The 25,578-nt window shown below is 40.2% G+C and overlaps 1 protein-coding gene across 2 annotated transcripts in view; it reads right to left on the bottom strand.

The window, feature by feature from the left end:
* ap3b1a (adaptor related protein complex 3 subunit beta 1a) overlaps window positions 1-22,436 on the bottom strand; it is a gene marked incomplete in the record, with an annotated part of 120,572 nt that extends 98,136 nt beyond the window's left edge. Inside the window, 3 exon segments of one of the 2 annotated variants that reach the window (XM_048258801.1) lie at window positions 2,361-2,435; window positions 17,954-18,029; window positions 22,155-22,436. In XM_048258801.1, coding sequence (XP_048114758.1) covers window positions 2,361-2,435; window positions 17,954-18,029; window positions 22,155-22,285 — 282 coding nt within the window. 2 annotated transcript variants of the gene reach the window in all.
* Between the last annotated feature and the right edge of the window lie 3,142 nt (window positions 22,437-25,578).

The following is a 25,578-nucleotide window of genomic DNA, read 5'->3' as shown; positions in this document are numbered from 1 at the left end:
TTCCATTACACAAAGGCAAAGACAACTCTTCATATTTTTGTCAATTTTTCAAATCACAGTGAGTGCAGCCTACAGTATGTAAAAGTGCCCTGGCTCTCACAGTTTATAACTGGTCAGTAGTGGAAACCGGATAAATCCGCAATCTCCTCTAACCTCGTCTTTGTTGCCTTCCTTTTACAAGTTTCTTATATTAAAAAGGAGATATCAATTATCATCAACAGTGACAAGCCAGCTGGAACCTGCCACTCGTTTTCTCTCCCTCTCATGTGCACTCAGATGCACTCTCAATTAAATGGAGTAGCATACGTTCAAGTTGGATCTTAATGGAGAGGACCCGAAGTCATCTTTATGTAACTGTGGCTGTTGGTGCATTTTGACATTGTAAACGTTCTCTAACAAGAGTGAAAAGCAGTTTGCAGTAAAGCTACTATTTATTGGCTAAATGTTGGTCCCTCTGTCTCTTGGTGCCCTACGCACAGTGTGTGATGTGTGTGGTTGTAGCGGCAGCACTGATCACGGTCCTTTAGGCAACTTTTTTTTTTTAACTGAAACGTTTCACCTACAGGCTCCTCACGGTTCCTCTTCATCTTCAGCTAACTCCACAGACAGTAAAATAAACTCTCAGGCTTACGGTTTTAGGTTTTGCGGCTTCCGTTACGTGACATCAGCCCCCCCACAAAGGGGTACACTATTGTGTTAATATTTTGTAACGCATTATGTATTTCAAAATGAACACGTTAATTTTGATCCGGTCTATACTGGACTTCTTGTAATCCCAAGAATTTCAAAAACTACAGTAGGAGGCAGATCTTTCTGCTACCACGCACCACTCCCCTGGAATAATATGCCTCCCTCAAATCGATTAGCAGAGACCCTCCCTATTTTTAAGTCTCGACTTAAAACATACCTCTTTAGTGCTTCCCATAATTAGGTTTGGTGCAGTGTGGAACTTCAACCACCTTAGGGTTTTTTTTAAATGGACCACCCTGCTGTGTCGTCGTGTGGATGGCACCCCAGTCATGCGTGCGGTGGTGGTCACTGACCATACCTGCGCTGGTGCTGACTACCCCTCACAATACCTTAGTTATGCTGCTATAGTACAGCCCTGTCATGGACTTTTCATGTGTCCCGCCGTACAACCCCTCTTCTCCTCACCTCCCACTTTCAACTCTTCCTTCTAGCTCTTCTCCCTGTCTAGCTGTTCAACTGCCTCTTCTCCCTCCAACTGCCTTTCTCTCTCAACTCTCCCTCTCTTGCCTTTTCTTTCTTTAGTATAACACTATATAGTACATTGATATACTTATTCGTACTAACCATCATGACTTATAACAATACTAACCCACTCTAGGGCGCTGCACAGTGGTGACCAGCAGTACAGTCTGGGACATTCATCTAAGCCAAAAGTGGCTGGTAGATGAAAATTACCGGCCAGACATATTTTTTACCGGCCAAAACTAAACAATGCTTTTCATAACTATATTGAAAGTAGGCTATTATACAGCTTTTCAGAACGTTGCAGAATGCTTCCTTGCAAGTATAGGCTACTTGGCCAATAAACCTGATTTACATTTACAGAAGATCACAAGTTCCGCTGCAAGTTCCATTCAAATATACAGGCCTTCCCAATGTTCGGAGGTCCAACAATTTTGTAGCCTATAATCAGACAGTGTTTAAGCAGAGCGAACAAATTACGTTGCTCTATCTTGGTCAGTGATCAAAGATCTTTGCTATAATAACCACTGCAAAAATATGACGGTGGCAACGGGTTTTGAGCTATGACTCATGTCTTTCATAACATTCCGTGAGTAGTTTGTTATCTAGTTTGCCATCATTGAAAGTTTAAGCAGGTAATAGGCTACAACATCTGAAACTTCCACGTTCTATTTGTGTGGTTATCTAGTGGCCTTCTCTGATGGCGTTTCTCCGAAGTTTTCTCAGCAGATGCATGAAGGAGTAACCAAATAGGCTAACTGTAAGACTAGTGAAGTTTCATTTTCTCGTTTTGGCAAGCATAGCCTATGGGAAAATAAATCCTGACCATGTCAACATTGGACGAACAGAGCACCGATGCAAAGTGGAGTTGATATGGCAAGCCAATTTAACGCCACAGGCTGAAGTAGCATATTCTCGCAGTTGATAAGCAGCCGTAATCGCAGTACCTGCCATAATTCAGCCGCCAATACAAAAGTATATTTGCCATTGGCGCTTGGTGGGTGCTAATTTCGAGCCCTGCGCATATTGTTACAGCCCTAATGTCTGACATGACTGGGTTTAAGGATAATTTATCATAAAGCATTTTAAGCCAGATCAAATCCGTGTGTGTGTGTGTGTGTGTGTGTGTGTGTGTGTAAAAATCCTACCTCTAAATTTTTACTTGCCACATTCTTCACCACAGCTGGGAATAATTCAGAAGCATTCTTCCCCTTGGCAATCAACTAGAAAGCACAAGAGATTAAGTAAAAATCACAATTTCAATAAATCTGAATACAAAATTTAACTTCATCATGGAATGAAACTCACATTTCTCAATAACCAATATAATTTGCAATACATTTTCCCACATTGTGTAATTTTTGATTAAATGTTTTTAGATGATGGCAAGAGTAAAGTTTCGTTCAGGACCAAAATCACATTGATCAGAGCAATAACAGATAATACATTTGAGGAAAAGGCATTGGAATGTCCTTGGGGACAAGCCTGCTATGTCAAAATAAATGACTACTAAAGTAACTCACTACTATGCCACTGACAAGGCTCAAAATATCATTGGTTTGATTTGACAAGAAGAAACCCTATTATTACAGGGGCAGCCCTGAAAATGTGGGCATGGTTAAACATCACTCTCCCATGTCCACATCCGTGGCTGAGGATCTCTTGAGCAAGACACCTAACCCTTCTTCTGGATTTGAGTGCGGCGTTTGAGACCATTGATCATAGCATCCTAATTCACCGCCTTGCGAAGTGGGTGGGTCTCTCTGATAATGCTCTAAACTGGTTTCAAACCTACATTACTGGCAGAGATTTTTATATCAGTCTAGGAGATCATGTTTCTGAAAACATGACTTGCCTTTTGGTGTGGCCCAGGGGAGCTGCCTTGGTCCCCTGCTATTTTCTCTATATATGCTTCCATTGGGAAACGCCATAAGTCAGCATAATGTAAACTTCCACAGCTACGCAGATGATACCCAATTGTATCTTTCTGTGGAGCCAACTAACCTTAGATGGCCTTTGCTCCCTCACTGCATGCCTAACCTCCATTAATCAGTGGATGAGCAAAAACTTTTTGAAACTAAATGATGACAAAACAGAGGTACTTCTGGTTGGACCAAAACTAAAGCGAGATATTATTCTTAGTAATCTGGGGAACTTGGCACACCAGGTCAAACCAAAAGTAACAAGCCTCGGTGTCATCTTAGATGCAGAGTTAAGTTTTAAGCCCCATATCAGTAAAGTTACTCAGACAGCCTATTTCCACTTGAGAAACATTGCCAAAGTCGCGCCCTTTTTAACTCAACAAGATGCAGAAAAACTAATTCACGCCTTTATCACTAGCAGGTTAGACTACTGCAATGCACTTTTCACTGGTCTTCCCAAAAACATCTAAAGAAATTGGCACTCATACAGCACTCTGCGCTAGACTTTTAACTAAGACTAAGAAGAGAGAACACATCACCCCTGTGTTGGCTGAACTGCACTGGCTCCCTATTTCCTATAGAATTGATTTTAAGGTTATGTTAATTACTTACAAAGCTCTGAATGGCATAGCACCTTCATATATCTCTGAGCTTTTAATATCTTATCAACCACAAAGGAAACTTAGATCATCCAATTCTAATCTTTTAATCGCACCCAAAGTGCTCCACAAACAAAGTGGAGAAGCTGCATTTATCCATTATGCCCCAAACTATGGAACACCCTGCCTCTGTACATCAAGCAGGCGAAGTTCAGTAAATATTTTAAAAAAGATCTAAAAAAATACCTGTACAGGAAAGCTTTTAGTTAACTCATCTTATCCTGTAGACTACATTTTCAGATTATTCTACATCTGCTACTATTGAGGGCTTAGCCAGCCAGAAGCAGATGGGCTCCCCTATTAAGTCAGGTTCTGCTCAAGGTTTCTTCCTGGAATATGGGAGTTTTTCCTTGCCACAGTTGCCATATGGCGTGCTTGTGGGGGTAAGAGGGTTAAGGCTGCCAGTCTTATGGCGCCATTTTCTATATTTTTGATATGTTGCTGAGTATAACATAAACAGCAAAGAAAAGTGATTGATAATGACTGACTGACTATTATTGTGTTACATGCTTCAAATGTAAAGCACTTTGAGCTGCATTCTGTGTATGAAAGGTGCTATACAAATAAAGCTTTATTATTATTACTTTATTACTAACCCCCAACGACTCCCCGGGCACCACAGCTTCTCACTGCTCTGGGTGTGTGCTGTGTGTGTATTTGCATTCCATGTACAGTACCCTCCAGAATTATTGGCACCTCTGCTAAAGTTGACTAAAAACCGGTGGGTCATTCCACGTCAATTCAACCAGGGCCCACGCACTTGGGTCTCAAAACAATCTGAAAAAATTACCAGGTGTTCCTATGTTACCCAGGAGACACACTGTAAAATTACTTTTATGTAAGATCAATACTCCAAGATACAGCCATTTTTACGGGGGGGAGGGGGGTGTCGATTTTGTTTGCCCTCTTTTTTTTTGTCAGTTCACAAGCCCATAGCGCAAGAACTAAACGATGTAGGAGCCTTACATTTTGCATGCTGGTACATAAATAGGAATAGTATGTAGCAAAATCATCACGTTAAGTCTGGATGATCCTGCATGATCATAGCTGTCCCTCAAACTTGATCAAAATTTTATTGGAGTTTTTGGCTGGGCTCTGTTTAGGCCTTCAGAAGACATATTTGTACTCAACATAGGCTCTTATTTTATTTTCCTTATTGAGAAAAGTAGAAACACTCTTAAAAAAGCAATGAACAAATATAGCTGCAAGCAGCAATGAGGGGGGGCAAGCAGTTAAGCAGGAGTTGGGATTGGATTGGATTGGACTGGACTCGACTTGACTGGATTCGAAGGTCACCGAATTTATTGTGTGTCCTCAAGATGTACTCCTAAATCCACATACCAAGTTTGGCCTAGATCATTGATTGGAACATTTACTTTTAAAAAACAGCCTGATGATGTTGATAAAAATAAAATATTGATTAAAATGAAGTCCTCTGCAATGTCTGCAGCAAGGAATTTGCATATCACCAGAGTTCGTCAACTCTGAAGTCGCACATCAATGCAAAGAAATAGTGTTGACATTGAGGGGAGTGTTCATTTATTTTCATTGTGTCCCCTGGGTTATATCTTTGGCCTGTGAAAAAAACTTCTTCCCGAAGCACTATTGAATTTATTTCCTCAGCATATTAGGTCATATCATAGATTATTATGGCCATTATTTGAACAGTGAAAATAATAATAAAAACGTTTTTGAACTTAAAGGTGTGATTTGTAGGATTGTTACCGAACGTTCTGTAGGCCAAAATCAAAACACTGGTGAACGTTCTCAAGACTACCAGACGCGAGCCTCTTCTGGGTTGCCAGATGTAATGAAGACTTAACGTTAGTTGTTCTGCAGCTGCTTTAACGTTTCTCCAACCATGACCCAGCTACACATTACGGAAAAAGTGAAAACAAAAAATACGTCTCTAACCAACGTAACATATTTAGCAAAAGTTAGCGATGCAGATGAAGTTTAGCCTATGCTACCTGTTGTGGAGAAATATGGCCAGCTCTGCGTCAGACTTGATATTCTTCGTTTGACGCAGACGTCACCATCTCAGGAAGCTCCTCCGATGTCCACTTAATTTGTTTATCGTTTTAATTTTGGAAATTTGCCTGCCTCTTGTAGGCGTTCATGACTACATCTGACAGCTGTTGACAGTTGGCCTTTGCTAATTTGGCAACCCAAATAGGAGGACTACTAGCCCATTATTTATATAATTATTCTAGAATTAATCGTTCAAAACATAAACGAAAAATTCCAAGAGATTCCGCCCGTAACTCTTTTTTTTTCATGGGTTTTACGGGTTAGAGTAATGTTGTCAAATAAGCCATTACTTCAATTCATTGTGTTTCCTTACTCTCTGACAACATATGGTGATCATATTTGGAATGGTTACAGTGTATTTTCCATTATTTCCTACATACTGGACTAATGCTGATTATCCAATGATTCATTTGAATTTAAATATTTAAAATACTTTCACAGCAAAAGTTATATATGTGATTCATTTAGATTAATCATAGAGTATGTAATTAATTTGATTAAATTTTTAATCGATTGACAGCCCTAGTTGCTAATTATAGTGCCCCTAGTGGTCAAACATCACCAAATTTATTGTGAGTCCTTAGGATGTGTTCATGAGTCAACATGCCAAATTTGGTATCAATACGAGAAAGTCTTCCTAATTATAGCTACCATAGTGGTCAAAGTACACCAAATGCATTGTGCGTCCTCAGGATGGAGTGTCGGCTCCATATACCAAGTTTGGTTTCGATTCGTAAAGGCGAGATATGAGCTAATTTCCTGTATCTCTAGCGCCCCCCCCCCCAGAGGTCAAAGGTCACCAAATGTATTGTGTCCTCAGGATGGGGTCCCAAATCCATGTACTAAGTCTGGTTTCGATATGTGTAAGCATTGCTGAGATATGAGCCTACTTCCTGTGATTATAGCGCCACACAGTGGTCAAAATGTACCAAATTTCTTGAGCCTCCTCCTAATTGGGTCCAATGCACATGTACTAAGTTTAGTTTGATACGAGAAAACCTTGCAGAGATATAAGTTCACTTCCTGTTTGGCGGCTTCGCCGTCGATTTCGAGTTGCTGTTACTGGCGAACGGTCGTAGATATGGCTACAAAAAGCACTACTTTTGTTAGGCATGGTCCGAAGATGGACCGTGCCAATTTTGGTGAAGATCAGATGAAATGTGTGACCTTTGAAAACTTTTTAGTGTTTTTGATTACATCCAATATGGCGGCCGAATCAATTACGATGACATCACAATTTGGCCTGGGTCAGCCTAAGGACCTCCAACAGTATTACCAGACACCACTGGTACATTTTAATTTCAAACACAACAGCAGCTACAGGCCAAAACGCATTTTTCCTAATTGCAGCGCCCCCTAGGTCAGCAACTTTTTTGAACATCCTCCTGATGGGGTCATGAGTCTACTTACTAACCTAGCATTCATGGGCTTCGGGAAAAACATTTTTCCCAGTGAAAACATCATCGTTCCGCGTTAGGGTGCATCATCCGCCTTGACATATGCAAATTAATCTGTCCCTATGCTTATTATGTTCCAATAAGCGAAAAAACATTCCTGGTAAATTTTAAGGTAAATTGGATAATATTTAGGTGGCCCACCATCAACCTTTATGAATGGTCGAAATTGTTGCCAAATTCAGGAAATTACCTCGCAATATGGGGGACTATTTCACATTATTTCACTATTATCAATTTTTTAGCCAGTAGTTATTTAAATAATAACTGTATTAAGGGCATAAAGCACACAGCTCATTGGATAAACATTGGGTTTCTTTATGTTGCCATACATATTTTGGTGATTTTTCTCAGAAAAACTTTTTTTTTCCTTTCTATTTTGAATGTGTTATTTGATGAAAAACACCTCGATTATCACTGGATCCCATCTTCCAAACTGTCGCCAAGTTCTCTATTGCTTTGTGTGGTATCTTTCGGATGGTTCATCAGAAAACAGGACAAAGTGGGAATCAGCAAATATCGTACTGTCCCAGGTGTCCAGCTTTTATAAAAAGGCCAACATTCCTTTGATATCAGAAAGGAAAGCCTGTGAAAAAAAATAATTTTAAGTATCTTTTAAGTATAAGTATATATAGGCTACTCTTTTATCCCGTGAGGGAAATTTGGTCTCTGCATTTATCCCAATCCGTGAATTAGTGAAACACACTCCGCACACAGTGAACACAGAGTGAGGTGAAGCACACACTACTCCCAACGCAGCGAGCTGCCTGCTACAGCGGCACTCGGGGAGCAGTGAGGGGTTAGGTGCCTTGCTCAAGGACACTTCAGCCGTGGATGTGGGCACCCCTCGGTTACAAGCCCAAAGCCCTAACCAGTAGGCCACGGCTGCCCCCAAATGGCATGAATGGCATTGATTTGGATGAAAATGCCAAACTCTGAGCTATCCCACTGAAATGACGGACCAGCCCATCTAAATTGGAGAAACTTCAGAAGATGGAGAAAAACTGACAAGACTTTTGCTCTGTGACCAGAGAACGCTGAAAGAACAAGGAGGTCTATGAAATATGACCGCCAGGCCTCATTTGGTTCATTCGATAAGGCATTAGCGGACCACATATATTGTTTTCCAGCATTCAAATTTGGTACTGGCAAAACCCATGACAGCAAGCTTTTATTGATAGTTTACTTTCATGTTTATTGAAAATGCCTGGCAAAGGCCATTTTTATTGCATCTTCCCCGAAAATGTACACTACCATCATATCTCAGGAAGTAATAAAGATAGACACATGACTCACACCAAATGATCCCTATTTATATTCAACTTCCATTGACATTATAGGGCTAGACCCATTATTTTTGCCGTTATTTAAGAAAAAAGGATATTTACAGCCTAGCTTTATGGACGTCTTTAGTTGGAAACTTTAGAGGCTCGGTGGGCCACCTAAACATCAATAGAATTCAATTAAATTTCTCATGAAAGTTTTATTTGGTTAATGGAACAAAATTATTCTAGGGACAGATTGATTTTCACATTTTTTTTCAAAAAGTGAGGCGGATGATGCACCCTATTCCGCGTCATTCACGTCACATAATGTGTGAGTCATAGGTCGGAAACTGGGGCTGGATTTTGCTAACAGAGTTACCCAGTTAGGGGCTCGTCATCACTTTTGTCGTCACGTTGTAGTTCGTTTGTAGTACATGTGGCCTTTCATGTCCAACAGTTTTAATGTGAACTTGGGAATTCGCGGTTTTTGTCACTTGAAAGCTGCATATCTTTCTTTCACAAGCGTCTTACACTATATTTTAAGCAAATACAGTTGTATATTTAGGATTAATTGGCTGTTACGGGCGAATGGTTTTAGTTCCGAAGACAAAAAGCACCACCTTTATGAGCCATGGTCAGAAGATCATGTGTGTCAAGTTTGGTGATTGGACAAAATTTGTGACCTGTGAAGCTTTAGCTTCACTTTTGATAAAATCCAATATGGAGGAAAATGACGTCATAGAGTGCGTTAAACTCAGCTTTGTCAAAGGATTCCAACAATACTTCATATTTGACAATCGGGCCAACTGGTCAAATGTTAGGTGCGTGAACGCACGTCCAACTTTGGCCTGTTGGTGGCGCTAGAGTGCTTGAGGTGCCAACTTGAAACTTGGTGAAATCAATCATGGGACTGTGCCCAATTAGTGTGCCAAATTTTACAACTTTTTACCAGACGGTTCTATGGGCTGCCATAGACTTCCATGGCGGAATATAATAATAATAGGAAAATGTATAAACACAATGGGTGCCTTCGCAGCTTCGCTGCCAGGCGCCCAAAAAAGAAATCCCTTTAAAGGTCTGAACAGCAGACCTCACAAGTCTGAAAAATAATTCTGTTCTCTTTTTCAGAGCACCCAAGCACCTTGTGGGAATATACATCGTTTTTTGTTTATATTTTTTTCTTTATTCTCGATGGTCCCTTCTTTTTAAAAACACCAATTTGACTTCTCTTATGCAAATCTTTCTTTTTTATTTTCCACCTTGAAAATGGGCAAAATGCACCATTGAGATAGATCAATATGATCAATATGTTTTGTATAGAGTTACCACAGGTTACTCTATACAACCACAGGTGGCACTGTGGTAACTCTTTTTTTTTTTTTTTTTTTATTTGCAAACATCATTGACATTACAGAAAATGCAACACTACGACATACACATGAATACTACATACGACAAACAGACGTACATTACATAAACACATACTGTAACTTAACAAGACATCACATTGACTTGGCTTCCACAAACATAACACAACATAACATTAATAACAGAAAGGCTAAGGATGATTTGCGTCCAGGATGATTACAGATATGATTATCAGGGATGAAATTGATGACCGGAATGAAAAGAAGGGGGGATGGGGGGTGCGGATGGTAGCTCTAAGAGTGTGAATGAGGTGGTGTTGGGATGGGGGTGGGGATGGGGGTGAGGGGTAGTGAGTATGTGAGGATGTATGTGTGTGTGTGTGTGTGTGTGCGCATATGTATAAGGCTGGTTTGCTGTTGGGCCAGGAGGAGAGAAGCTGGAACATAGAGAGGGAGGGTTTCAGAGGAGAGGAGTTGTAATTATTCTATTAATGATAAGTATAATAATAGGAATAACTGATTGCCTGGTTGATTGCCTGACTGATTGCCAACCTGGGCACCCATTAATGGCCACAGTTCCACCCAGCCCCTGCAGTTATACTGCGACGAGCTGACAGAGGGAAGGACCTGCGTGCCACCCATCGCCCCAGGCCCCCAGCATATGCACACATCCCCACTACCCGCGACCAACCACACCTGCGCCCCCAGACCTTCACCCAACCGCCACTCTTGACCTAAATATGTACAGTATGTGAATGGCTAGGTTGAGGGGTCTATCTAGAGTGTAGCATTAAAAGAAGTGGGCATGCATGGTGAATATCTGTCAGGATTTCCCCATGCACACCACACTTACCCTGTGTAAGATGTATGCCTCAACAATGTGTGCATTAAAATAAGTGAGGCATGCAGATAGACACCTGATGAGGCATCTACCTGCACTCCACTCTTACCCTAGCCTGTTTTGTAGTTTTTGTTTATGTATGTCAACTAACATGTAGTGCGATTAAAAGAGAAAAAGCGTGCTGTGTGCTTCCAGGACAAAGCGTGTGCATGAGCGCATGAGGAGGGTGCACACCGGGGCCCAGGGCCAATAGATAACCCACAGGACCCAACCAATGCCAAAACCACACAGCGACCCGCCAGGACCCGAGTCTCCCAAGCCATCCAATGGGGCCCGGCAGAAATAACGATGGGAGAGGCAGAGAGAAAGAGTGAAATTAGTAAAGTTATCAGAGAATGTAAATAAAAGGGGGAGGGAAAGAAGGGGATGCTATTTATATTACTACTACTACTACTACTACTACTAATAATAATAATAATAATAATAATAATAATAATAATAATAATAATAATAATAATAATAATAAACAATAATAGTTCCAGCTACCCTCCCTGCCTAGTGTTCGATGATATGTGTATCTGTTGATGAAGTGTGTTATGATCGTGTGGAGATGGAACTCAGGCAAAGAGGGTCAGGACTGTAAGTAGGTGATAAAGGGGTACCAAGGAGAGGTTGTATCCTGAGTATTGATTAAGTTTGTAGTTGATAGGTTTTCTAATGATATATAGTCTGTTAACAAGTTTTTCCAATGAGTGATGTGAGCTTTTTCTTAGATTTCCAGTTCATGAGGATTGTTTTCTTGGCGATAGTCAAGCTACCAGCAGTGTTTTATTGCAGGAGTTGCTTAAATTGACTGTGGATGTATCACCAAGTATGCATAAGGAAGGGATGCTGGGATGTGACAGCCAAAGATGGAAGAGAGATTTTGTGACACTCACCCAGAAGTGGTTGATTGGAGTGCAATGCCAAACCGCATGAATGTATGTATCTGGGTTATTTTGTGTGCAGTGAGTGCAAAGATCCGAGCCAAACCCCATTTTGCCAATTTATGTGCAGTGAAGTGGAATCTGTGAAGAACCTTGTATTGTATTAGTTGTAGATTACTATTCTTTGTCATGAGGTAGATGTTTTTGCACATTTTGGTCCAGAAGTCGGCACCGGGAGTAATTGATAAGTCTGATTCCCATTTGTGATATGGCAGGCCAATTGTTTTTTCTGAACGAGATATAATTTTGTTAATTTGGGAGAGCATTTTTTTGGGAGAGGGAATATTAAGCAGCTCTGAGATTGGTGGGGGATTGTCAAGGTTAGCTGTCTGGATGTTAATTTTTCCTAGGATAGATGATTTAATTTGCAGGTATTGTAAGAAGTGTTTACTCTCGATGCCGTGCTTCTGGACCAAACAGGAAAATGAGGCCAGATTATTGTCTTGAAGAATGTGTTGAAGGTGAGTGATGCCCTTTCCCATCCATGTGTGAAAGTTAAGTGTTTTTTATTGACGGGTGAAATCTGGGTTATTCCAAATCGGGTCTGAATTGATGGTGCTATAGGTGAATCAGTGATGTGGTAGAATCTCCACCAGGCTGTCAGAGTAGCTGAAATTGTTGGGGCTTTGAAGGATGGATGTTTTTGACCGACTGACTGCAGAAAGGAGATCTGAGATTTTAATTTCTTTACAGATTGTTTGTTCTAGGTCTAACCAGGTGTTGTCTGAGGGGGTGGGGTGTAGCCATTTGTGGATGAAGTGGAGCTGGTTGGCCAGGGCATAGTGCTGGAAGTGTGGGGCCTCTAGTCCTCCCATTGCTTTTGGTTTTTGGAGAGTGGCGAGTTTGATCCTTGGGGTCTTATCTTTCCAGTAGAATTTAGTGATTAATGAATCGAGAGACTTAAACCAGAGGGTGGTGGGCTGGGTTGGAATCATAGAGAATAGATAGTTTATTTTGGGCAGTATTGTCATTTTGATTACTGAGATTCTGCCCATGATGGATAATGGGAGGTTCTTCTTCCAAGGTCATCATCTATTGAAGTGAGTAGAGGGGAATAATTTAGGCTAAATAAGTCTGACAGCCTGGGGGAGACTTTTATCCCTAAGTAAGTGATATAGTTAGTGCAGAGTGGGATAGGTTAAGAGTTACTGTCACATCCCAGCTGTTGGGATGTAATGGGAGAACTGCAGATTTATTCCAATTGATTGAGTATTCAGAAATTTTAGAGAATGTGTCAATGAGTTTGATGGTTTCTTCTACTGATGTTGTGGGGTCTTGAAGAAAGAGAAGAATGTCGTCAGCATAAAGGCTGATTTTGTGATGCATATATGGAGTCTGGACACCTTTGATGAGGGGGTTCTGACGGATGGCAGCTACTAGGGGTTCAATGAAGATTGTAAATAGTGAGGGGGGGAGTGGGCACCCCTGTCTAGTTCCCCGGTGAAGAGTGAAACTTTGTGATGTTAGTCCATTGGTGATTACTGTGGCTGAAGGAGAGGTATATAGAAGTTTAATCCAGTTAATGAACGACTCCCCGAAGCCAAACCTCCCTAATGTGGAAAACAGGAAATTCCAGTTCACCCTATCAAAAGCTTTTTCTCGTCCAGAGTAAGCTATGATGGTATTATCTTGAAAATTTGTAGAGTGATACATTATATTTAACAGTCTGCGGGTGTTGGTGGATGAAATTCTACCTTTAATGAAGCCTGTTTGGTCTGGGTGGATAATGGATGGGGTGACCTCTGCTAATCTGTGTGCTAGCATTTTTGCGATTATCTTATTGTCCACATTGAGGAGAGAAATTGGTCGGTAGCTGGATGGCAATGTTGGGTCCTTATTGGGCTTGAGGAGCAGTGAAATTGAGGCTGTGGTGGAACTAGTTGGAAGACGTCCTTTCTGTTTTGATTCATTAATCATTCTGATGAAAAGTGGAGCTAAGATGGTCCAAAATTGTTTGTAGAACTCAGCAGGAAAGCCATCCGGACCTGGTGCTTTATTATCGGGCATCTGTTTCAGAGCATCAAACAGTTCTTGTTGAGTTATAGGTGATTCTAGGTTTTTTATTTCGGTCTCATTGAGTTGTGGTAATTCGATGCTGTTTAGGAAAGAGTCTATGAATTCCTGGTTGGGGTTTATTTCTGAAGAATATAGTTTATTGTAAAACTGGTAAAAACATGATTTATTTCTTCAGGTGAGCTGGTTAGCTTCCCTCGGGAGTTCTTTATGACCGGGATTGTGGATTTTTCTTTGTTACGTTGGATTTGATTTGCTAAGTATTTACCTGATTTATTGCTATGGTGGAAGTTTTCCTGCCTTAGACGGTGAATCATAAATTGAGTGTGTTTATTGAGTATTTCATTGAGTTTGAATTTATGTTTCCTAAGTTTTGCCTGTGTTTCTTCAGTTGGGTTGCTTGCATTGGTTTCTTCTAACTGTTTAATTTTATTGTTGAGTTCTACTTCCTGTTCTTTTTCCTTCTTTTTTTTTGTATTCTGAATATGAGATGATTCTTCCTCTGAGTACTGCTTTTCCTGTTTCCCACAGAAGGGAAGGAGATGATTCAGGGAGCCATTCATTTCTAGAAAGAATGCCCACTCTCTCCCAACAAAACTGATGAAATTTGGGTCTTGTAAGAGGGATGTATTAAAACGCCATTTGCTAATTGGTCGCTGTTGGTTCGTTATGTTCCATTTAATTGTAACTGGGGCATGATCGCTAATGACTATGGGATGAATAGTTGAATCAGAGATATTTTTCATTATAGAGTTGCTGGTTAGAAAATAATCAATACGGGAATAGGAGTGGTGGACCGGAGAGAAAAAAGAGTAGCATTTGGAGTCTGGGTGCTGAAGCCGCCAACAATCGCCAAGGCCAGAATCGCTCATGAACTGTTTTATTGTTTTGTGGATTGCCAGATTCGTTTGCTTTTAGAGTGATCGGATCTGTCAAATGTGGGTCTAACACTGTATTAAAGTCGCCTGCAATTATGATGGGACAGCCAGATAGAGTTGAGATGGAGGTGAAGAGGTTCTGAAAGAAAACTGGGTTGTCTGTATTAGGGCCATAAACATTAACAATTGTTACAGGGGTATTGTGAATTGAGATGTTTATGATGACAAAACGTCCTTCTGGGTCTGTGATGGTGGCGTTATGGATGAATGAGATTCTTTTGTTAATCAGAATGCAAACTCCCTTTGTTTTGTATTGTAATGAGATGAGAAAATGTGATTGAATTGTCTTGATTTGATGCGGTTGTAGTCTAATTCTGATAGATGAGTTTCTTGTAGGAGACATATGTCAGCTTTTAAACTATCCAAATGATTTAAGATTTTGAGCCTCTTTGCCTGAGATCCAATCCACGGATGTTCCAGGTCAGGAATGTAAGTGGTACCATGTTGTGATTGTACAGTTATGAAAATGTTTGATAAGGTGGGTATTGTGTGTGTGAGAGTGTGTGCAGGTGTCAGTTAGATAGGAGAGGGGAAGGGGGTGGAGGAATAGGTGTGTAATGTGGTGTGCGAATGAGATGTAAAGGGTAGGGGCTGAGAAGAATATAGAGCATAAAGAGGTAGGAATTTGGTTCTGGAGTGGTGACAGCATGAACATTTCCTGTTTAGCATTGAAAACATACAGATCATAATTTGACTTTAGCCTATAGACATAATAAACAAAACAGACAGGACACACAAGCAAACATGTATAGACAAAACACCATGAATGACATTAAACATTGAGAGAGCAAAAGAGAATGGGTGGGTAGGGGAGCAAAAGGAATGAAACATAAGAAGAGAGAAGAGAGAGGTGATCCAAGCATCAGTAGGCAGTGGGTTAGAGAGAGTTGAGGGTGACAATGTTATAATCAAGATGTATGTTGGCATGAGGTATGATGTGCTATAGCCAGGTGGTGATATTGGGGTTGCGATACAGAGTTCCATTGACATACAGTTTATCGACTGACAGTGCTGCTTTCGTTTGCCCTCTTGCCTGAGTTGTTTCATTATGGGCAAGAGGGCTCTTCTTCTTTCCTGTATTACTTGTGGGAATTGGTCGTTTAGTCCGAATGAAGTGCCTTTCAGTTCTTTCCCTTTGCTTTTGATGAGTTCTTTGTGTTTGAAGTGTTCAACTTGGCGATAATTGGAGGAGGTTTTTATTGTCTTTGGAAGTGAGACGGTGTACACGGTGGAAGGTAATCTTGTCAACTGTTTCTGGCGGTAGTTTGAGAGATGACTGCAAGAATTCTTTAACTGCTTTCTCTGGGTCGTCGGGTGTATCTTGGTGTTGGTAGTTGGCAGGGGAATTCGGAAAAATGAGGTTATCGGCGCATGCTGCGCACTGGAGGTCTAGGATTGTTTCTTTCATGATCCGATTTTTAGCTGGTGAGTTGATTAACATGGTCGGATAAGTTTGTAATATTTCCTTTGAGTTCACGGTTTTCTAATGCAAGTGTGTCGATCTGTGATTGGGAAAATTCGAGGCTGGCTTTTAAGTCCTTAATATCTGCGTGCAGATGTTCCAGTATTGCAAGTTTGTTGTTTATGGATTGTAGTAAACTGACCTCGATGGATGTAGAAGTAGCAAAGCCGATAGGTGATTCTGGTTCAGTCTCTGTTGAGTAGTCACGAGTGCGTTTCTTGCTGGGTTCAGATGACATAACGTCCAGAATGAAGAGGTTGCCGTTGGAAAAGGTGGAGAATATAATCCGGTTTTTGATGAGAGTTGTAGAGAGGTAGTGGTTGTTTTTAGTAGAAGAAAAATAAAGTTTTGTATTTCTGTTTACAAGCGTCAGTGTTCAGTGCGCTGCCATTTTGGATCTCACCCAAAGTCTCGCGATGTTCAGTCTGATTCCTCCATCCTTCACTGTGGTAACTCTATATAAAACATTCATCTCAATGAGGCCGTCACGGCCTTTAAGTGACAGGTACTAAATTCGACTTGCACAGCACCAATACAGTGTAATGACATGAAAGAGAACTCTATACATTCTAAATAGTAATAGTTTAGCTCACAGGTGAGATATGTGGCCTATGATAAAGCTTTAATTTTTTGTAATTAATTGTAAATAATAATTTTCAGTAAATGAAAAAGGTGAAAGAAAAACATGAATAATCCTGTCCAGTTCAAGTACTGCAATAATCATGATTTGTAAATTACATATTTTTTTTACAGCAGATGCCGGTGTTGATGATTATGTCATATTTGTAACTCTCAATCTGTCAATTTCTTTCAACAAAATCCACTAGAAGTCATAATTTAAGGAGTCATTTTTTCATTTTTTTTTTTGGGGTCATTTTTTCATTTTTTTACCATGCTTACTATCCTCCATACTGTACGTGGGGGCAAGATAACCATGGGTCTTTGTCCGAGTATGTTTGTCACATTTCCAGTTGATTAGAACCTTTTAATCATTGTTTTAACTGTAAATATAGGCATTTTCAACAAAGTACCTAGTTTGTATTATACTTGACCGCTATAATATATCTATAATAGACATTTCCTGACATACCAACGTCAACACACTTTCTTTTTATTTAAATTTCTTGTCTTTCTCGTCTTTCTTTAGTGAAAAAGAAAGTCATGAACTACTTCTGAAAGTTCACAGACACTCTGATTAAATTAAATAAGTTGAAATTAGATTAAAAAAAATGCTTCTGTTAAGTTTTGTATGCAAGATTTTTCTAGGGGTGCCAGTAATTCTGAGCAACGTGTTTTTGTTAAAAATATTTATTTCTTTATGAGATTTTCCCTTTTCTCAGAACAAGTTTGCTTCCCTTCAAGGGTGGATTTTTCCCTCATTGTTTTCATTGTGAGAGTACAATAAATTGGCAAAATATTTTTTTATACCTGTTTTTAGTCAACTTTACCAAAGGTGCCAATAATTCTGGAGGGTACTGTATGGGTAAAATACAGAGAAAGAATTTCCCTCAGGATCACTGACTCAGTCAGTCAGTCAGTCAGTCAGAGACAGACAGACAGACAGCCTAGATACTATCTATCTATTAACAGGTAGGAGGAAAAGGTTCAATAAATAGTATTAAGAAGACAAAAAACAACAGAAAAAACACAATAGGGTTTCACCTGATATCTAAAAAGTATGAAAATGACAAATTATACACAACAGTATCAGTAGCTTTCAGAGTTTCAGTAGCTTTTCCGCTAGAGTGCCTTGATAACTGTAACTGATGTTATATTGTATATCTTTCAAATATTCATACTCACCCCAACAATCCTTTTCATTGCCTCTAGTTTCATTGATTCTTTATTACTTTCCAGCATCTCTTTCAGGTCATCATTCCTGCCAAAAAGACAGAAGTAGTGATGAAGTAAATATATTATCCTAAAATTATCTCCCGATATGTTGGCATTTCTTAAAGGAGCGTTTCACCGCTGGGAAGATGAATGTGTACTTAAATTGAGTCATTTATGTAGTAAAAATGTGGAGTCATCATTGAAGCCAGTGCCTTCTTGACTCCCATAATTCCCTGCATTTTACTGCGCTTCGCTGCCCTACCAAGCCACTCCCCCAGGAACAAGTTACAAGCTACGAGCTACAAGCACTGAGAGGGACTCATTAATGTAACATGTTGGTCCTCCTTGACCTTAGTGCTGCTTTCGATACCATCAACCACAATGTTCTAATCTCCCGTCTGTCTGCTATTGGTGTTTGTGGCACAGCCCTCAATTGGTTTCAGTCATACCTCACCAACAGAAAGCAGTTTGTAACACTTGGTCCACATCAGTCCTCCAAGTCCCCTGTCACTCGTGGTGTCCCCCAGGGGGTTCTGTACTTGGGCCCCTCCTCTTTCTCATATACATCCTCCCTCTTGGCCAGATTATTTGCAGCCACGGTCTCAACTTCCACTGCTATGCAGATGACATCCAACTCTATCTTACCACTCCCTCTCCCTCTGGCCCCCCACCACGCTCCCTTACTGACTGCCTCTGTGACTTAAAATTATGGATGCAGCAAAACAATTTTCTCAAGCTCAACACAGACAAAACCGAAATTCTGCCGATTGGCCCTAAAAGCATCCTCACCAAATCTCCCCGTCTCACTCTCAACATTGATGGCTCATCTGTCCACTCTACCCCTGTTGTTAAAAACCTTGGCATTCAGCTTGACTCCATCCTTAGCTTTGATCCTCATATCAAATTACTCACTAAGATCGCTTTTTTTCACCTCCGTAACATTGCCTCCGATCCTTCCTCTCTGCTAGTGATGCAGACTTTGGTTCACTCTTTCATTATGTCCCGTTTAGATTACTGGAGCCAAACTCTTCTTATGTGGCCCTAATAATATATATACATATACATATACATATAAACCACCCCCCCTCCCGTTTTGGCGTGCCACCACAAGATTTGCAATGGCCTCCCCTGGCCACTCCTGTCAAAATGTTCTGCTGGCGCCACTGCTAATGTTACCTCTCCAAGTAATATTGGAGTCCTCCAGTGACAATAATACTTTTAGTGAAAAAGAGTCATGGTTGGTGGTGATTAAGATTATGTGGAAGTAATGTAAAATACAACTAAACAACCTATTCACTATCAGACCTGTGATTTTTTGTTATTTTAGATGGAGGGAGAGAAGTACGTGCAACTGAGGTGAAAGCAGCCGACTGCTGATGGCAAACATGACCCCAATGACCACAATGGCACGATGGCATGGACATGGGACATGGATGGGTAGCTTCTGGATGAAGAGGAAGACAATGATGTGCTAGAGGAGAGTAATCTCCCATCATCCTCAGCTGGGTAAGCTTGTTTGTGTGTGTGTGTGTGTGCGCCCAACTGGTTGTGATAAGAGTGTTGCTTATAACAATAATGACAGATTATAGTTTGGTTAGATTTATTATTCAATTCCTAATTTTCTTATCTGACAATTTCTTTATTTTGAGCTTGGTCAAGTCCCATGTCAGGTAGAAAGCATACACTTTGCCTATCCTTCTAACACAGACAGAGACACCAACTCCAGTAGCATTTACACCTCATCGTCTGCTAGGCTTAGATGGACACACACAAAACACACACACACCACAGCTGTGAGAACTCGCACACCATGAATCTGGTGTTAATGCAGCGTTAGTGTATCACCTTATGTGTAGGGCAAATTTTATCGATAATTATATATTGTATTAAATTATATTCTGTATGGTTATTAAATGTATTGAATTTCTTCTAATGTTTTAATTGTTTATATGTTAATATGAATTGATACTTTGTTCACCATGTTAAAGTATTTTGTTGATCTTTGTTATACTGTTGTCTTGTCATTCTTGTAGTTCTAATAGTTACTGCTTGTTTGTAAACATATGTTTATGTTATTTACCTGAAGTAGTTGTTCCTGGTTATTTAATGAAATTGTTAGACTTATCTAAATAAAATGATTTATTTCCTCTTTCGTAAACCTGACATGTCCCAGTGTCTCTTATTCTTGTTTTCATAGTAGAATGAAGCACACGGAGCAGTTACCATCTGGCTAGTCTTTATTTCAGCCTTTATCTTTCCTCCCCACAATTGATTTAGCCTCTTCAGAGTACAGTAAGACATCCTATATTTAGCTATGCATCTTGTTTTGATGGTAAAACATCATATATTTGTTACATGACCATTATATCTGTATTTTTTGGTCAGATGTCAAACCATACTCTAAAAATTCTACTTGTTACTGTGACTTGCAGTTGAGTAATGAGCAGTTATGAGTAAATTAATCATAACTTCTGAACCAAAGGTGATAAATTGATTCTTTTTTTTCCACAGAGGAGAACACAACACTGTCCATCTTTCACACACTATATCTACAATAGACATTAGGTGAAAAGTAAGATTCATCTTGACAAATTGATATTTTCGTGTTTTTTGATGTTGTATTGTTTAAAAACAATGTGTGTTACAGTCAAACTTATTAACTATGATATGTACCATTTTAAAGGGCTAGTTCTCCTGATTACAATGGTGTGTATCTTATGGTATATCTTATCTCTGCCATGTAGCATGGCCACACAATAAGCCCTTTTGTCTCACAAGGGCATTAAGTTAGCCTGGCGAGCCAGACCCACATTAAAATGTAGGGTCTGGGCACTCACCGTTCGCAGTGCTCAGTCCGAGGGGCGGGATAATCAGTTGCCTTTCAAATTCCCTCTGCACGCAATAGGATATTTGTTTTCAAGTAACAGGGAATTCAAGCCAAACCGTTGCAACTCTGCCATCAATCATTATGTTAAGCCCACCAAACGACTCTATACACGATTTCAATGTCCTGATTAAGTTTCGATTTCTGGAGCTCACAAGCCAACGGAGAGTTGCTAGACTAGCCCTGGCAGCAAATCTAATTTGCTGCAGCTAGGGGCGCCTAGATTTCTAGGCTAGCATAAAGTATGAAAAAAACTTTTCGTGCCGTCTGCAAAGGTCTAATAAATTCATCATAACTTTTGAACAAAAGGTGATACATTGATTCTGTTTTTATCACAGAGTAGAGGACAAAATTGTGAATCTCCCATACACTCCAAGTTTTTCTCTATCTACAATAGAAATTGGGGGGGAAATGTTTTTTCATGTGTATTCTCAAAATTATGAATTATATTTTATACTATTTTAAAGGCCTATTTCTCTTGATTATAATGGTGGGTAAATTATATCTCTGTCATGTTAGCACAATCACACAATAAGCCTTTTTGTGCCATAAGGCCATCAAGTACGAAAAAATGGAATGTTCAGCGCGGTCTGCAAAGGGTTAATAGTATGCTTAAATGCTAAATGTGGCACAAACAATGTTAGAGTTTGTGTACTCATAGGCTATATTTGAATGGAGCTGGCAAAATATATGAACGTATTATAACGTTCTCGAGCCAGCTCTCTGTTTTGTTTGAACGTCAACAGAAGTGCTGTTAACCCAACAAGGCTGATACAAAGTTTGAGCACATTTTACCATAAATCATTAGCGGTGACCAATAATTATTTCGCCAGATTGCGTGAAGCCACTGCACAGAGGTAGACATGCATTTTCATACAAGTTTTCCACATGTCCACCTACATAACAAACCTTCAATTGCGTGAAAGAAATAAAATATTCTGAGAAAAATAAAAATGGTCACGATAAAGAAGAAAAAACACATCTACCATAAAAATGGTCACGATAAAGAAGAAAAAGAGCACATTTTGTATACAACACACTAAGTATTGTTATGATGTGTTGAATGTAAGGCAATGGGAGCCACAAATCTCAGAATAGCGGTGCCCAGAGAATATTTCTTCGGATAGCGTGACGGGTTAAATTTACCCAAAAAACAGAGACATTACAGGAGTAGCGCAAACCTCCATTATAGATGGCGCTGGTGAACATAATGAAAGACTCAAGCATTATACTCTAACGTTAAATTATATGCACACACCATATTCCTTCATGAAAGGCTAAACTTACTTCTTGAAATCAGTACTAAACAGGCCGAAGGCTGCTCCAGTGGTCGATGAGGTCGGAGTTGTCTCCTGTCCGACTTCTACAGCGGAATCCGGTCCTCCCTGATCATTGTAAGACAGGTTGTTCATCGACATGATTAATAGCCAATTCCACTATGCGACCAGAAAAATCTTTACAACTGAGCTTATTCCAATCAAATATAACAGCTCCGTTAGCAAACAGTGAAAGTTGTCTCCCAACTAGTCTGTGCAACTTTCTACGCAGAACCGGAAGTATGAGTTAGTGATGTTGCGAAGTTGTAGTCACATGACAGAAGCACGAGAAAGAGCACCTGATAAAGGCAAGGGGATGTTCAGCCCCGACAAAACGTGGCGAAAAGGAAACGGTGTTGCGTTACACCCAAAACGCCACCCTCCCTTCCCAGGCCAATCCTCCTCAACTCTTATGAAAAAGAACTATAGGAATCTTGTAGTATTTTGGCACAAAATATTATAGTAATCTCATAGGAATACTATAGGAACACTAAGTATTTTGGGACATACTATAGAACAGTGTTTTTCAACCTTTTTTGAATGAAAATGACTGTTAAATCTCAAGGCACCCCAAACTTTTTTAAATTATTTTTTTAATGTAGATTATAATTAGAATACACACACTGAAGACCAACAAATGCATAACACATGTAGCATACTACAACTCATGCACACGCACACACACACATGCACACAGGAGTGTGGCTACTCAGTGAGAGACATTGGGCCTGGGAAGATGCACACAACCGCTCTATTTTCGCAGGAGTGGATGACTCGTAGCTCCTGGTCCACAGCTCTCATATATAGGTATTGTTAGTGTAGTAGGCTGCTACAACATGGTCAGGCTAGTCATTACAGTGCATGAAAATGCACTGCTGTTCTATTGAGGCATCTTATTGTAACGATTTGATAGCAACACACACAGTTGTCCAATCAAAGGTTTATTCGCGGAAGCGGGAATCAGCCAAACCCATAGACCAAGACACCATTTCATAGGAAACACAAGGGAAGTCAATAAAACAAGCACAATACACGAACAGGGTTGTCACATACAATACACTGGGTAAAACACATGAGGTAAAACCTAAAGAAAGACTACACAAGCTAACACATACATGACAAGGAAAACACAATTACACTAACTAAAACCGACATTACACAAACCAGCATTCACACACATTGCATTCTGGGAGGCTAGCACTCAGTCCAAAAGGCACCGACGTTACATTATTATTACAGTGCATGAAAATGCACTGTGGGGTATTCCACAAACGGAGGTTTAACAAACACAGAGTTTGAACTCTAGGTTGATTGACCCTGCACCGACTAAACCAGAGCTGTCGGTTCCACCATACCGATTGAATTAATTCAATCAACACTGGGTTGGTTAACGCAGGGTTGTGCGCGTACAAGCCAAACCTATAAAGACGTGATGTATGGATCATGGAAATCCTGATCAAAATGGCGAAAAGGGCCGCATATTTCACCGACCTCGAACTCCAGGTCCTCCTGGAGAGTTACGATGAGGAAAAAGCCGTTATGATGAAGAAAGAAATAAAGAGAAATATCAGAGAAATAAAAATCAGAGAAATAAAGCCTGGCAGCGCATCGCTGACCATGTAAATGCATAAATTTCATGACAAAAGCACGATCCTAAATATTTGAACTATGAATCTATTAATATCTCAGTTAAGCTTTCTGTTATAAGTTGTTATTCTACAAAGATGTACTCTGATGGGCCCCAACTATCATCTGATCAAGTCGAGATGAAATATATAAAAACTTCATACAAACTGGTAAGCTTTTCCCACCATCGTATTGACCTACATATTTGTCAGTCCAGCATTTAAATTTTCATAACATATTTGTCACTCCTGCATTTAAATAACCACTTTTTTTTTAAGCCAATCATAAGATGGCCGACAGTCGGCAGATGGTCTATGATATCCTCATATTGCAACGCACTGTTGAAATTTATAGCTCAAATTGGATTCAATACATCCTGGCATCGTGGACCGAATCAGGCCATTTTGCCTCCACATTAGTGATCATGTAGGAAGCATCACATATCATAGTAATAATAAAAAAAATCAAGACAGCGATTAAGAAACCATCATGATGATATTGAAAATGCATGGCCAATACAGGCTGCGTATACCTACCTGAACATTTATAATGACATTCGGAAATTCTAAAATATATAACACCCAGATTTCTGTGCTATTTGGTAATAGCCTCGTGAGATTAGGATGGTCTCACGAGCTTCAGATTTTCACTCGCAGATCAGTCTGGCATCTCTCTGATAAAGAAAATTTGGAGCAGTTCGCCAAACAAACGTCCAATCAGTGTTGCATGGTTTTGAGGTGGTTTTAGGTGTGACACAACGAGGAGCTACAGTTCAAACTAAACAACATGGCGACTTCCACGGATGAGATGAGCATAGCTATCGCTGAAGTTTTATCCAAATATTTGAGTATTCCTGGGGAAGCTAGGAGTCTCTGCAATGTAGCTGGGAGGAATGAAGGACACAGACATCCTCCACGGCCAATTCAAGTTAGTGTTTGGTAGTACTGAATCTTAGTTACTTAACGAGAAGGAATATGCTTTCTTCAGACGTGTAGCCTACCATGAAAACTTGGTGGGGGATTGTCGTTGATGAAGTTCATGTCACATACAAATAGTAAGTTTAATGCTGGGCAACGTCACTTCTGTTGACTTTCAAACAAAACAGAGAGCTAGCTTGCTACTTCCTCCCCCTCCCTCCTGTACTGCTCCCGTGCAATTGAAACTCTCCTAAACGCGCATCTCGTCTGTGATTTGCTGGAACAGTTTGTTATGTTTTTGTCACAGCCAGGCCAGGTTCCCAAACGAGCAATCAGTCCAACTTAACCACACCTGCCCGTTCACTCTCCCCTGCTTATTAGTTACTCACCCCAACCAATCAGTCTCCACTGCTCATTCTCTTCCCTCCTGATTGGTGATCACTTTCACCTGCACTTCATTGAACCACAGACTACTTAATCTCCATTCACCCAGCACTCTGTCTCTGGCCTCATCATCGGATGCTACAGAACTCCAGGTCACGCTGTTCCTTGAAATCTGTTCTGAACTGCTATTGAAGCTGAATCTCCTAAGTTTGCCTTTTGGATCTCCTGTGTTCTCAGCGTGTGGTATGACACCTCTGAACTTTTGCCAGTAGGCCATGTTTTCGTGAAAACCCTGGATTCTGCCTGTGATGTTCTGATGCCTGTAAATAAATCTCACTCTGCTTGACGTCTTGTCTTGTCTGTCTCTGTGGGTCCTGACAGTTTTCATGGGCTAGGTTTGCCCAGGTTGTTTTTGTTGCCTTTTTTTGAGAGCCTGGGCTGTCCACAGAGATCGCGTTTTTTTTACAG

This window comes from Alosa alosa, chromosome 12, assembly GCF_017589495.1.
Source record: "Alosa alosa isolate M-15738 ecotype Scorff River chromosome 12, AALO_Geno_1.1, whole genome shotgun sequence".
Classification (NCBI taxonomy): domain Eukaryota; kingdom Metazoa; phylum Chordata; class Actinopteri; order Clupeiformes; family Clupeidae; genus Alosa; species Alosa alosa.
This window is presented reverse-complemented; position numbering and strand designations above follow the sequence as displayed.